This window comes from Mustela erminea, chromosome 1, assembly GCF_009829155.1.
Source record: "Mustela erminea isolate mMusErm1 chromosome 1, mMusErm1.Pri, whole genome shotgun sequence".
Lineage (NCBI taxonomy): Eukaryota > Metazoa > Chordata > Mammalia > Carnivora > Mustelidae > Mustela > Mustela erminea.
Genome location: NC_045614.1, coordinates 88,644,405 through 88,659,328, shown reverse-complemented (window position 1 = coordinate 88,659,328; position 14,924 = coordinate 88,644,405). Strand labels below are relative to the sequence as shown.

Sequence of the window (14,924 nt, the reverse complement as noted above, 5' to 3'; positions counted from 1 at the left end):
CTTGGATTGGAGACTCTCATGCTTTGGGCATAAAATGTCCCTGCTAAATTAGGTAATTGAGTCACAGGGAGGTTAAATAAATTACCCAAGGCCACACACCTAAGAAGGTACAAAACTGGCAAATCCAGGCAGCTTGTTTCAGGCACTATGCCCTTGACCACTATGTTATGCTCTATAAAGACGACAACAGAAATTCTACTTTGTGTTCCAAATTTGCATGGAATAATTCCAGCATTTCTTGATATTGCATGTGACATTAGTGATTATTTGACTGAAACAAGTAAGAATAATTCCAGTACTAGAATTACTAAGTATGTCTGATTTTCCATTCCTTTTCTAGGCATTGATTACATTAAGGTAGTACCCTAGGGTAAACCAAACAGGGGAACAAAGGAAGGTATAAAAGAATACGCTGTTCTTTTCAAAGTTATACTTTCTTTTTCATTGTGCCATGGACTATATTTCTTTCATATCATAGCCATATACTTGGTTGGATTAACACATTTTGATTTATTCAGAATGCCCCAACAGTGCATAAATTAATAAGCCTTCAGAACACTGTCAACAGAAATCACATGCTTTTTCTAAATGTATATACTAAGAAAAAATTAAAGTCTTCAGTTAAAAAACACTCCTGTGAGGAATGCCTGGGTGGCTCAGTTGGTTAAGCATCTGACTCCTGATACCAGCTCAGGTCTTCATCTCAGGGTTGTGAATTCAAGACCCACGTGGGGCTACATGCTGGGCATGAGCTTACTTAAAAAACAAAACAAAAAACACTCCTGTTATTCCACTTAAGAGGCTAGTTCTTAAGTCTATGTCAGTGGATTTATAGAACCAATAGAGAATAACATTCTCTTGTATACATGGTAGTGTTTGTCTCCTGTGGTTTTCCTTTGGAAACAACAATTTTGAGATCCCATTCATCATATCCTGAATATAGAAAATTCTACACATCTTTGAAATAGCACTTTCACTGTGTTGACAAGGATATTTCAAGAAAAGCAAGCAAAGAAAGAAAATCATGGTTTCTAGCCAGAAAAATGGAAGAGGTAGAGAGAAGTGGTACCTTTTGACTATAGCTGGCAATGCCAAGAGGTTGAATGATTTATAACTATAACTAATCTTGCCAGAGCAAGATTAAAGGGGTCTCACTCAGACAAGTACACTACAGGGCAAATGGAATAACTTATTTGAGCAACAGTCACTTGGATACAATTTTGGTTTCTAGAAGAAGAGAATTACCAAGTTCTTTGGATTTCAACCCATCTACATCTTAGTATTTTATATAAACAGATGAGATAATCACCTGATATATGTTTCCCTCGGCATTTGTTGATTTTTTTTTTTAAATTCTAACTCATGGTGCCAGCAAGTTTTTAATGATTCAGGATGTGAATACAAAACTGTTACTTTTCAATTCGTTCTACAATGAAATTTTTAAAGTTTTCATGCTGTTTGAAGGAGTATATTCATCAAACTGGGAACAAATATTCTGATGAGCAGTAATTAATAGGGTTTTAAATATTACATCAAGAGATATGGGTTTATGCAAATAGTTTCTTAAATATTTTGATGATGAACACGGTCACTTATGTGTTGGACCACTGCCTGATGGACACAAAGGAATATATTCCCTTTATCCCATTAGTCAAGAGCATGTCCCAATTGTGTCTCATTCATTCATTTACTTATTATATAATAAGTAAATATTATGATATAATAATAATAACTATTATATTTATTATATAAATACTTGTTGAGCTCTACCGTGTGGCAGCCCTGTTGTTCTAGGCTCTGGGACATAGTAAAAATAAGACAAAGTTATGGCCTTCAGGGAGTTTATAGTGTAGAAGGGGAGACAAAAAGCTAAACAAATATAATAACAGTTAGGCAAAGGCCACATCATGTAGGGATCTGCTACTCAATGTGTGTTCTGGGAACCAACAGCATCAGTACTGACCAGGAGCTCACTGGAAGTGTAGAACCTCAGGACCCACCCCAGACCTACTGATCAGAATCCACACTTCAGCAAGTTGTCCAGGTGATTCTCAGACACTTTATATTTGGTGAAGTGATGTGGGAAAGTCAGTCCCAGCACTGGGTCTGTCTACTAGAATCATCTGGGGGAGAATTTAAAATTACTGATACGCTGTCCTTACCTTCAGAGATTCTGATTTAAATGGTCTGGGGAGGGTTCCAGGTGGTGGAGTGTTTTATAATCTTCCCAGGAGATTATCATGTGTAGCTAGGTTGAGGAGCACTGAAGAGGGTTGCACTCTTGGTGCAATGGGAAGCCCTTGAGGAGAGCAGGGGAGTGGCATGACCTGATTTCTACAGAGGAGGAATTTTTAACCCACAGTAATGGCTGAGATGTTGAGGCCAAGAGGGCTATAAGCCATCTTCCACCTCTGTGTCTGACAGAAAGATAGCCCACCCTGCAAGGTATAGACCACAATATGATGTGGCTTTCAATCACACTGAACACTAAACTCAAAATTTTGCTGGTTCACAGGCAGTAAATAACTCCTTCTGCAGAAAAGAAACTGCAAGGACATCCGTATGAAAGCCAGGATCAAAGCCAGATGCAGTCATTTTCTCTCATTACATACCTGAGGACCTTTACTTCCCAGGCCTCCTTTCTCGCCTTTCACACCAGTCTCTCCTCTGGGACCCTACATACATACAGAGCATACAGAGAATTAAAGCATTATTTTCTTTCTAGAAGAGAACACTTGAATGTTAACTTGAATATTAAAGATGGACATGATAAGTAAGTCACACGGACAGAAAAGAGAACTCTATTCGTGTCCTTGGCTCTGTCTTGACCTGTGAGCTCTCCTTGTGTGTATACAAAGGTCCAATTTGTAATTTAGGCCACTGGGGGCATTTACAGTTGACTGAACAAATAGTACACAGTTGAATTTTTCAGGATTGTTTTCTAATCATCCTAAGCATCTTTAGACTCCAAATGCATATATTTCTTATGTGATAAAGAAAATAATCCCTAATTACATAATCTGAAACCAAAATATTAAAAAGAATTTTCTGTTCAATAATCACACTGAACACTGGTCATAAGATATAGTATGTGGTAAAATGAAATCTGGATATTTCTACTTCTAGAATATTATATTGCCTATTAATTGTGGCCTCTTACATTAGGCAGAGAAGCCTTCATGCTGTGTTTGGTTTTTCCATTTCCTTTTAAATTATGTCACAAAAGAAGAGTCTGTAAAGTGAAAGAAGGGATGTTGTTGTATTATTTGTTTAGCATGAAATAAAGCCAGCCAATCTATTGAAATGTTTCCCCACAACTCCAGTGGCAAATGTCTCACTTGAAGATAAGAAATGTGAACTTTCCTCAGCTGGCAAGTAAAACAAACAAACAAACAAACAAACAAAACCCAATCAAGTTCAAAAGAGACAGAGGTCCAAGGGGGCAGACTGTTTACTGCTCTGAGATCTTGGTAAAATTGTGAACACAATTTCTCATCTGATGTCTAAGGATATTTCACCCAACTTCCACGTACCAAGCTGCCAACACAAAATAGTTATTTTTTTTACTATGTGGATTAAAACTTTGAAAAATTATAGAAACTTTGCTTGTCCTGCAGTTACCAAACAGCACAATTTTTCTCAAGATTTCAAAACAAAGTTTGGAGAGAAAAAAAAATAGGTTCTAATTTTCTATAGTCTGACCTCCTTTCCTTCACCTCAGCATTTTCTAGGACTTCCTTTCCCTTCTCAGTATTATTCCAGGCTACATTTTGCTCTTTCTGGCACATGCTTCTTTCCCCTCATGTGATTGCTTTTAAGAGCCAACCATGGTTTATTCCTTGCAAAGGAAAAAGTGCTGGAGGCAGCTCTCTGGGGAAGTGAGCAAGAAGGCAGGCTGAGTGCCACACTATAGATCACTCCACTGAAGACTTCAGCTGTATTTGGAACAATTCTTTCCTAGAGTAGAGCCAGTTTTTTCTACCACACAGTCATCCAGATATGTGTGTTCTGGGTTCTTACTGTGCTACATTGACCAAAATTCCCAGGTTGGAGGCTCAACATTTTCTTTGGTTCAAGGTCTCCTCTAGATATTCTAGCTAGCTTGAACTCATTGCACAAGGGCCCTACCCAGCATGTTCATTCTCTTTTCGTCTCTTGACAGGACAAAACTTAAAGGAGACCAAATTCTGGTCTTGTTGCTTCCTTACTTTATTTCCCTGAAAACACTTTAAACATCTGTATTTCTGCAAAGAGGTTTGAAGACTCCAGATTCTTCTTTATGTTCTCAAACCCTGATTAGTTCTGATATGTACCTGAGGGCCTTTAAGTCCCCATGAGCCTTCAAGTCCATCTGGGCCCGGGATGCCTGTTTTCCCCTGTGGTGAGAGAGAATTAACCTGTTAACATCATTTCCTGAGAATTTTGTTTCCTTTATGTACAAGATTATATACTGTTAACCACAATGTCAGTGCAGGATCTTTGGCAAAAAAATGAAAGATAAAGAAATAAAAATTTTCTATAATCTCTTCAAGTAGAGACAACCACAGTTACTATGTTGGTATATTTTCTTTCAAGTTTTTATACATATGCACACTCACACATTCCTTTTTTTCTGTAATGTTTGTAATGTATTTCACTTGGGCATTTGGCCTGAAGAAACTCAGTTAACATTTTCTTCAAAAATATCCCGACATCTTACAACACTATATTCAAATAGGTTAAATATCTATGGGTCAAAATTTAAGCAGTATCTTCACATTGCCCTTGAACTCTTATAGATATAAGAATTCCAAAGAAGAGGAAGGATTAAAAAGCATAATTTAGTCAACTATTGGGATAGCCTAAGTTTATGCCCCATTTATTATACAGATGTGATTGAATGTCCCTTGCTAATTGTCTTTTCCTAGATCTCAGAGGAATTTCTCAACACATTCTCTCCCCAATCTTATTTCGTGCTGTTATTCTGGATTTTTTTTTTCTTTCTGTTGAGGTCTAACCTTGAAGGGTGTTTAAGTAATGTCTGAAGATGGTTAACTCTCTTGGTGTTGGTCTGAAAATGTCTACATGTTCATTCACAGTTCAGCTAGGTATAAAATTCAAAATTAATAGCTATTTTTCTTCTGTACCTGCGTATATCATTTTTTTTTCTGCCATGTTTTATTGCCAAATATAAGTCTGCTGCAATCTAATCTGTTATTCCTTTCAAGGGTAAAAATGCTTTTTCTCTCTGGTCATGTTTAAGATGTTTTATCTTTAGCATTCCAGAGTTTCATCATGGTGTGATTGAGAGCAGATTTATTGTTTATCCTTATTGTATTTTCAACCTGAGGGTCTGTGTTTCCTCAATCGCATAAATTCTCAGTCGCAATATTTTCACAAATATTACAGATACATGAGGCATGTATATCACCAACATGTACAAAGAAGATAAGATATAATATTTGGTACAGTAAACTTTTGAATAAAACACTCAGAATGTCCAATATGTATCACGGTTTTGCTATACGTACTTCCAGTTTATAAAGGGTTTATGTAAATTGTAAGATTTCAGAGTTAATTGAACTAAAATCTAAAAGATCACTCAACCAAGTTACTAGTTTGAATGAGAAAACTAGTTAAATTTAATAGTTAAAAGTTAAATTTAATAGTAATTGGACCAACTAGTGTTTCTTGTCATTAATTTTTTTTTATAGTCTTTGGTTGGACTGCCCAAGTCTTCACATTACAATTTGAGTTCTGGAAATTGTAACCTAAAATATTTCTAACATTTTATTCCACAACCAATATCATCAAAAAGTGAAAGAACTTTAGTCTTGAAAGAGGTTTCTCAGAGCCTTTATTCTTATTCCTTGATTGGACACAGGATACTTATCATTTGGAGTTAAGAAAAAAAATCATTATACCTGTGGGCCTGTATGTCCCCTTCGGCCATGAGCTGCCTAAAATAGGAAAGGTAGGTACCATTAACTCTGAAAAAAATGCTTTTTATATTTAAATTAGTAATGAACACCTTAAGGCACTCACTTTATTTTTTTTTAAGTACCCACATATTGCTTAAAACATTTAATTATTCACTGCACCAGGACAGTAAAATGTTGCCAATTCTGAATTTGTTATCCTAGGGCAATAGGTTATTAAAATCACAGAGACAACTGAAACCTGTACATACTTAAGAGAGCAGTTTGTGTTCAATAATTTGTCCTCCCCTAAACTATTACTAGAGCTGATCACAAGCTCCAAAATTGGCTGATTTGAATTTAATTTCTTTGCATTTTTCCAAAGTACTATCAAGTAACAAAAAATCAGGAATGGAGTGGCCACAAGGAGGGAAACCAGAGGAAAAACTGGGAGAATTGACTCATTTGAACTTTATTATAGATTAATTTCAGAATCTAAAGATAACCAGACTAATTTTACCCTCTCCCCCCTAAAAAGCCAAAAAATAAGCTATCTGTCAAAAATCAGAGAATCAGCCCAAATATTCAGAAGTTCTCAATTCAGTAGGTTAATGAAATAGTCAATCAAAATAATAGCACTACATAATCAAGTGGAATTTCCCTAATACTCTTTCATATGTAAGGTCAGGGCCTGGATATATTTCAGATCAACAATCTGAAATCACACAGATGTTTTATTGTCTAACTTAGGAAGACCTAGAACAGGATGTCTCAGTAAAGTCATAGCAAGACTGACACCAGGATTTGCAAAACTCAGTATATTATCAGATGGCATTTTCTTGGTGGAAATTTGAAATTGTTAGATCAAAATTCTATGTGAGGACAGTACTGCAGACTCTAAATTCTTCTAATCATATTTCAGTTAAAATCTATTGTTATTTAGGAAACAGACTGTGTATATCTGGAGAAATGGAGACCTATCTCTTTAACATTTTGAGATGAGAGTTTAAATCCTCTCTGTCAGAGGGAGGAAGAGAAGCTCTCTCAACTCCCTTCTCCTCTCTATCTGGGTTTATCTGTTCTGGTTCAATTCTTCAGTCATATTCAGAAAAATATCTGCAAATAATCTGTTACCTACAAAGCTTATTGTATGAGAACCACGGGAGCATAAAGTTTTCACACACATATGCACACACACATAGTTCTTCACCTCAGGAGACCCTCATATTTTGGGTTTGGGGGTGAAGAGATAAATATTACAATATTTACAAGGCATAGTATGGCAAATGCCATAAAAAAGGGGAAGATGGAATATTGGTTAATGCCCTTCAACGGACGAATGGATAAGGAAGATGTGGTCCATATACACTATGGAGTATTATGCCTCCATCAGAAAAGATGAATACCCAACTTTTGTAACAACATGGAGGGGACTGGAAGAGATTATGCTGAGTGAAATAAGTCAAGCAGAGAGAGTCAATTATCATATGGTTTCACTTATTTGTGGAGCATAACAAATAGCATGGAGGACATGGGGAGATAGAGAGGAGAAGGGAGTTGAGGGAAATTGGAAGGGGAGGTGAATCATGAGAGACTATGGACTCTGAAAAACAATGTGAGGGGTTTGAAGTGGTGGGGGGTGGGAGGTCGGGGTACCAGGTGGTGGGTATTATAGAGGGCACGGATTGCATGGAGCACTGGGTGTGGTACAAAAACAAGGAATACTGTTATGCTGAAAATTTAAAAAAAAAAAAAAGCAGTTATATCCAGTTTGTCAAATTAAGAAAATATTCCTAGAGGGAGATTGTTTTTAAAAGTTTTTTTTTAAAGTAATCTCTACACCCAAGGTGAGGCTTGAATTCACAACCCCGAGACCAAAAGTCTCATGCTCTACTGACTAAACCAAGCCAGATACCCTGGAAGATACTTTTGATATGGGTTTCACAGAATGTTAGGAGTTTGTTGGGTAGATGAAAATGAAAATGAAAGAAGTCTTTCTAGTAAAGGGTATAGCCCAAGTAATGAAGTAGAGGCAGAAAAACAGGAAGTGTATTTGATAGTGTGTATTTGACTATTTCTGGGTCAAAGGTGTGAGGAAAGAGGGGAGTAGTAGGATTACTAAACTGAAGGGTTCGTACTCCCTTTATCAAAACCACTGGGGCCCTTAGAGCAGAAAATGTGCATGGCCAGACTTGGGCTTTAAGTGGATACACCTGCGTATGGTAGGCACAACTGAACCTATATTCAGGCAAAATAAAGGGCTTCCTATAGGATATGATTTATGGGATATGGAACTGGACCTGACATCCAAAAATCTTTCTCTGGTCCACTGTCACAGTGTTTGAAATAATATCAAGAAACATTTGGTGTCTGCATCTTTAAAGTTTGACTTTGAAAGGGGCTCTCAACATTGAGCCCCCTAGAGGCACTGGGGTTGACTGGTGGTAAGTAAAAACTGACTTTTGTCCCTAGGCAGGAGTTTATAAGCTCCTCCTAACAGAGGAGACAGACTTTAACCCTCTTTTATGCAAATAATGGAAACCTCTCTGGAAGTCATCACCTAGGGCTTTCATAATGGCTACTTGGGATTTAAATTTCAAATGGAAATCATGGACTTGAGATACCTTGGGTAGGTACGAGAAACTGAAAGAAAACAAGAAAATGGGGGAGATTATTTTACACTTTTTTTTTTTTTTTTTTTTTTACATTTTTTAATGTTTTAGATGGGAAAGATTAAATCCCAAAATGTCTTCATGGGTCTGCCCAGGGACTTGCAGTTGTCTGGTAACACATCCACACGGTCTAACTTATCTGTAAAAGGACATGTGAATGAGCACATCAGGAAAGAAAATATCCCCAAAGTCATCCTGCAAGTAAGAAGACCTAGAACAGGATACTCAGTCTTGTTGGGCCCTTGTAGCTTGGCTTTCTGATGGTTTACCAGGACCCACTTTCCTGGATAGGTATAGACTGATTTGAGACACAGTCCTCAGGGAAAAAAAGCAGGGCACTCATTTACAATGATGGCTGACTGCCCGCCTGGGGCACTTCTGGCTGCCCCTTAAAGTAGTGCCAAGAGAGTTGAAAAGGGAAAAGCATAACTAACAGCCCTCTAGACTGAATAGGACCGAAGGCCATGTTTTAGTATGAGACTAGGGTTGCTTCTCATTATCCATGGCACAAGAATCTGTTCTAATTCTCAGTGAAGTTTGGGTCAGAAAGAACCAATCTCCCATTCCTACCTTCTGCACCAGTGCTGTGGCTTTCTGGTCCTGATCCTACTCCCCTGACCCTCTCAGTCCAACCCATTACAGACTGCTGGCAGAGCTTGTTATCCCTGAAGTTCCATCCCCCTCTCAATAATGGTTTCAAACTGCAAGAGGGGGATTTACAAACCCCCCTCGCTGGCAATGTCTGGAGACAGTTTTTGTTGTCACAAGTTGGAGGTGTTGCTGACACCTCATGGGTACAGCCAGGGATAACACTATACATCTTATAATGCACAAAACAACTCTGCACAACAAAGAATTACCTGATCCAAAGTCAATAATAGGTTGAGACACCATCCCTCGAATCTTAACATGATTCTAGGTTCCTTGAGAGTAAGAACTAGGTCTTATTTGATTTTGTAGCTCAGAGTTGGTCAACCGCTATTATTTCCCTGCTTGCCACACCCTACCACCATCCTCCAATCACTTTTCAGTTCAGCAGAATCTTGTTGCACAAAGGAGTCCTCAATACTTACTATCTATCTACATTAAAAAAAAATTCTTCCTTCTTTCCTTCCCTCCCTCCTTCCTTTCTTCATTTTTATTATGTTAGGCACTATACAGTATATAATTAGTTTTTGAAGTGGTGTCCAGGACTCATTGTTTGCATATAACCACCAGTGCTTCATGCAATCTGTGCCCTCTTTAATTTCAGAGTTTTTCAGTTAGTGGTATAAATTTTTCTTCTTTCTGAAAGGATAATGACTTTACCATTATTATAAATATGATACAGGCTGATCTTTAATTATTCAAAAGCAGGAAAAAAACACAAACATCTAAGTCATCCCAAATCCTATGTAGATAAATCTATTGTTAACATTTGGCAATCATGATTCCCGCCATCTTTTTATGCATGTTTACAGACAGAGTTCTAAATATTTAATTAAGAAAGGGTCATGGTACTTATGCTATTATAAAATTAAAATGTATTGAATTTTACTTGAATTTAATAGAACAACAAAGGAAATGGGGGCTGTATTGCCTGAATTTTCTAAGGCTGGATCGTATTAATTACTCTTATGTACAAAGGACTATCCAGGTGGGTATGAAAATCTTGGACCCCTGGATTTCCCTCAAAACTCTACCTATTCTACTGCTCTCCCTTTTGGCCCTGATCGTTGTGAAGAAGGCTGAAGACAGACTGGGTTTTCCTTCTTTTGGAAATTCTTGGAGTTTCTTCCTTTACATAACAAGTTTGGTAATTTCACTAGGATGTACCTCAGTGTTAATGTTTTTGTATCAGTTTTTTTCTGAGTCAGAAGATGCCTTTTATCCTGCACATTTGAGAATTTTATAAGGAATTCTCTTTATTATACTTCTGGATATTTTTTACAATATCCAGAACTGCAAATTGTACAGTTGTTGACTCTCCATTGTCTATCTCTATCATTGCTTTTGTAGTTTCTTAATTACTATATGTCCAACTACATTTTCAGTCTTATTTATTCTTATTTTTTTGTTGCTCATAACCTATATTGCACACTGATCACCCCCAAACACTACCAGCTTGCTTTCTTCACTTTCTATCATCTTGTCAGTTCCTTAGACTCTTTTTAGAACAATTGCAAAGCCCTAGTTTTTTTCGAGACTTTAGAGAACTATTTGCCAGAGTCGTTCTGTCATTTCCTTGAATAATTCCCCTCCCAGTGAGGGTTTATTTGCCCTTTGCTCATGTTGTTTTCCTCTTCTTTCTATGCATAAGTCTTAATAACCATTTAATAATGAAGATTAATAATATTTCTGATTATTAATCACTTTTGAAGAGGGCCACCTACTTACTGGGTAACTGTATGTGGTGTAGCAGGACCTAGGTCAGTGGCTTTGATATAGATTTGTTGTCTCAAACCTTTCTCACCATGAAGTATTTCTTTAACTCATGCTACCTCTCCCTTCAAATTTGGTCATTTAAGAGATTCTTGGAACTCACATAAAGCCCCTTAAATCACAGCTTTACAACAGTCACTCTTTCTTCAATCTTTGCTGCCTCCATGGACCAGACTGCTGGTTGTAGATATTAAAAATGAAATATTCTTTAGTTTCCCATGATTTCTGCCTCTTCTGTTACACTTTCTATGGGTATATTCTCTGATCTTCTCAAAACCCGGAAACTCCTTTTAGAGAAATCTGATCCCTGACGAGGTCTGAAGTATAGGTATAAGCTTTCCAAAGCCTCCCTTCATTAGGCTCTAAATTTAAAAAGAACTGACCGATATTTGTCATCACATGTGGTCACTCTTTGTTAATCTCTAATTTCTTGTGTTGTTTTTGGTAAGTTGCACAAAAAGGAATAGGAAAAGAAAACACATGGACTTTGCCATCTTTAGCTGGAAGTCCCAATTTTACTCCTGAATGACACTGCTGAATCTACAGCACAAATGGGGACACATTTCTCGGGAGTTGTGCAGTTTTAACAATACATGGTGATACTGTGTTAGCCTCTAGAGAGACTATAGCTTCTATAAAACAATAAAAGCACACATCCCATGCCAGGAAATCTTGGATGATACTCTTTAAGTTCAAAATATTTTCCCAGGGTATGTAAGCTGGCTACACCCTTTTAGAAAGTGAAATGAATAGCAAATGTATTGCTTTATCTTTAGGTGCATTAACACAGCAGCAATAATAAAGTGTTTTCCCAAAAACTAAATTCTGCATGTTTTAAATATAACTTCTGTTTCCATTTCCATTTTCTCTGCCTAGCAAAGAAGAGGTGTTCCAAGTTACAAAAATATTTTCTTGATGAAGTGTAATAGGTGGTTCTATGAACTTCTGCTCAGAAAATACAATGCATAAAAAATGCAATCTATCAAACTAGTTCTTATCTGTGCTCAATAAATAACATAAAGAATTGAGGAGGGAGGTGGAGGAAGTTGAAGAAAGCTAGATAACAAAAAATGGAAAGGAAATGCTGAAAAATGAGAAAAAGACAGGTCTAATATAGAACGTAATGCAAGTATTTAAGTGTATGTAATTAGTTATCTCTTATTAGATAAAAATTTTGTTTTATAGTTTCTGTGCTCTTCCAAGTAGTCGGGCACAGAAACTTTTTAAAAAAGTACTTATTGAGGGGCACCTGGTGGCTCAATGGGTTAAAGCCTCTGCCTTCAGCTCAGGTCATGATCTCAGAGTCCTGGGATCGAGCCCTACATCGGGCTCTCTGCTCAGTGGGGAGCCTGCTTCCCCTTCTCTGCCTACCTCTCTGCCTACTTGTGATCTCTGTCAAATAAAAAAAAAAAGTACTTATTGAAAAAATATGACAAAACAAATAAATTAGACCCCAAAAGGTTGCATAAACAAATAATCCAATTTCATTCTAATTTTTCCACAGTATGGGGTTCCTCAAAAAATTAAACATAGAGCTACCTTATGATCCAGCAATTCCACTTCTGTGTTTATATATCCAAAGGAAATGAGAACACTAATAAAAGGTATTTGCACCCCTGTGTTCACTGCAGCATTACTTACACAATAGCCCAAACATGGAAGCAACCCAAGAATCCACTGATGAATGAATGGACAAGGGATGTGTGAGATATAGACAGAGATAGAGATATATAGATAGATATAGATATATAGATATCAGAATATTATTCAGCCAATAAAAAAAGGAGATCCTGTCATTTGTGACAACATGGATGGATCCTGAAGGCATTATACTAAGTGAAATAAGTCAGAGAAAGACGAATGCTGTATGGTCTCATTAATATGTAGAATCTTAAAAATATTTAAAAAAAAAACCCTAATAACTCCAAAAACTTGACTTCTAGACACAGAGAACTTTCAGTAGTTGCCAGAAGTAAGGAGTGGTGGATGGATGAAATGGATAAAATGGGTCAGAAGGTACAAACTTCCAGTCATAAAATAAATTATAGGAATGTAATGTACAGCATGGAGACTACAGCTAATAATAATGCCATATTATATATTTGAAAGTTGCGAAGAGAGTAGATCTTAAAAGATTCAGTATAAGGAAAAATTTGTAACTACACATGGTGGTGTTAACTAGATTTATTGTGGCAATTGTTTCACAGCCACAGATACGTATCAAATCATGTTATACACCTGAAACTAATATGTATCAACTAAATCTCAATTAGTACTCTACATATATGCTTTAGGACTGAGCACAAATAAAAACTAGTTTAGTACACTGTATTTATTATGCATTGTATTGTTTGAGAAGTTTATAGGATCAGCTATTATACTCCACCAAGAACATGTTTTTGTGTCCTGGAACACACATCTTCTTCACAAGGCAGTGAATATAGAAGAACAGAGGACTTGCACTAGGACTGACTTTCCTAAGCAGTCATAAAATTTGGCAGAAGAATGGAGTCTGGGACTCTAAATGACATACTGGCAATGGCAATTAGTGCAGTGAGAAGGCCAAACTTTCACCACTCTTCCCCTAGTTGGCTGCTTTTTTGCTCTCTTTGCCTAGGCGTTTCTCCTGATCAGTAACTTTCCTTGCAACCAGCACCTTCCTGCCTCAGCTTTTCTGGGGCTTTCCACATGTGGTCTGCCAGCTATGTTCGCAGAGCTTTCCCAAGTGTCCCCAAGGTAGCGAGCCCCAGCAGAACCATCCCAACCCCTCCCCACAATCAGCCATTTTTATCACAATATAGGCTACCAGAGCAGTGGGTCTCCTTGTCTAGAAGGGCTCTTACTGTCTTTCTTCTGGAGCCTGGTGTTCCAGGAGGGCCTGGCCAGCCTCTTCTACCCTGTCAAATGAAAAGACAGATGGGCGACAGTAATTAGGCAGCACTGACACATTTCCTCTTCAACATCTGCTTGTGCTGCAGGGAAAGTGGATGCATACACACTAACTAGGGAGTTATCCTCCCTCTGGATGTGGATTGCTTCCACTGGTAATAAACCATATGTCTATGCAGGAAATGAGGAACTACAGGACAAAATGCTAATGACATGACTTTATCTGTTCATCACCACTGTCTAACTTGTCTTTGGGTGTAAGTTATAGAGTATCTGAATCAAGCTATCCTCACTGTGTTGCCACAGTGGATAACGACGCATGCGTCAGGTATGGCTATGACTGGTTTGGATTTCTACCTTGAGACTTCTTGTTCCGTTTGGCTAACCTGTGTAGATTAACAGCTGCATGTGAATAAAATCTCATGATACTCATACGTCTTCCCAAAATAGAAAAGGAAGGAAAAATTGTGAGTCTATACTGAAACACGTGAGACTTACAATTACCACTTAGTAAAAATGGCAGGTAGCTTTACCTAAGGGTTATGATGTGGCAAGGTCAGTCACTGAATTCCCATCATAACCTTCAAAAGTAGGCTATTTATCCTATTTTGTAGATAAGAAAATTGAGCTTTACAGAAAATGGTCCAAGGCTAAAGAGACAGTAAGGCACAGAGCATGAGGGCCTGTCCCCAAAGTAAAGTTCTTTCCACTACCTCAGACCTCTCCCCCAGGTGAAGTCACCAAGGGAAGTTCCTCGTCAAGAAGACTGAGAGAAACTCATGTTCCAGATAATTATGCTTTTTAAAAATTCTGAACAATAAGGTTAGATGATCACATTGTGGTTTGTGAGATTTCATGAGATTAATCCCAAGAGATTTACCTTAGTTTATAAGCTGTATAGATCTACCAGATCTTTTTCTTTTTATCATGTACTACAAATAATTTGAAGTCTTCTTAGGGTATGTGACTTCTGTATCCTGGAAAGGACAACAATTTACTGGCTTCTTTCCATCAGCTAGCCCTACATTTTAAGTTGGGGCTTAGA

At 37.4% G+C, this 14,924-nt stretch overlaps 1 protein-coding gene across 2 annotated transcripts in view; it reads right to left on the bottom strand.

Moving 5' to 3' along the window:
• Positions 1-14,924, bottom strand: part of COL6A6 (collagen type VI alpha 6 chain) — a 140,369-nt gene that overhangs the window by 56,599 nt on the left and 68,846 nt on the right. For both annotated transcript variants that reach the window (XM_032332854.1, XM_032332863.1), the window contains exons 20-23: positions 13,834-13,887; positions 5,904-5,939; positions 4,314-4,376; positions 2,613-2,675 (exon numbers count right to left, since the gene is read on the bottom strand). In XM_032332854.1, coding sequence (XP_032188745.1) covers positions 2,613-2,675; positions 4,314-4,376; positions 5,904-5,939; positions 13,834-13,887 — 216 coding nt within the window. The remainder of the gene's footprint in view (positions 1-2,612; positions 2,676-4,313; positions 4,377-5,903; positions 5,940-13,833; positions 13,888-14,924) is intronic.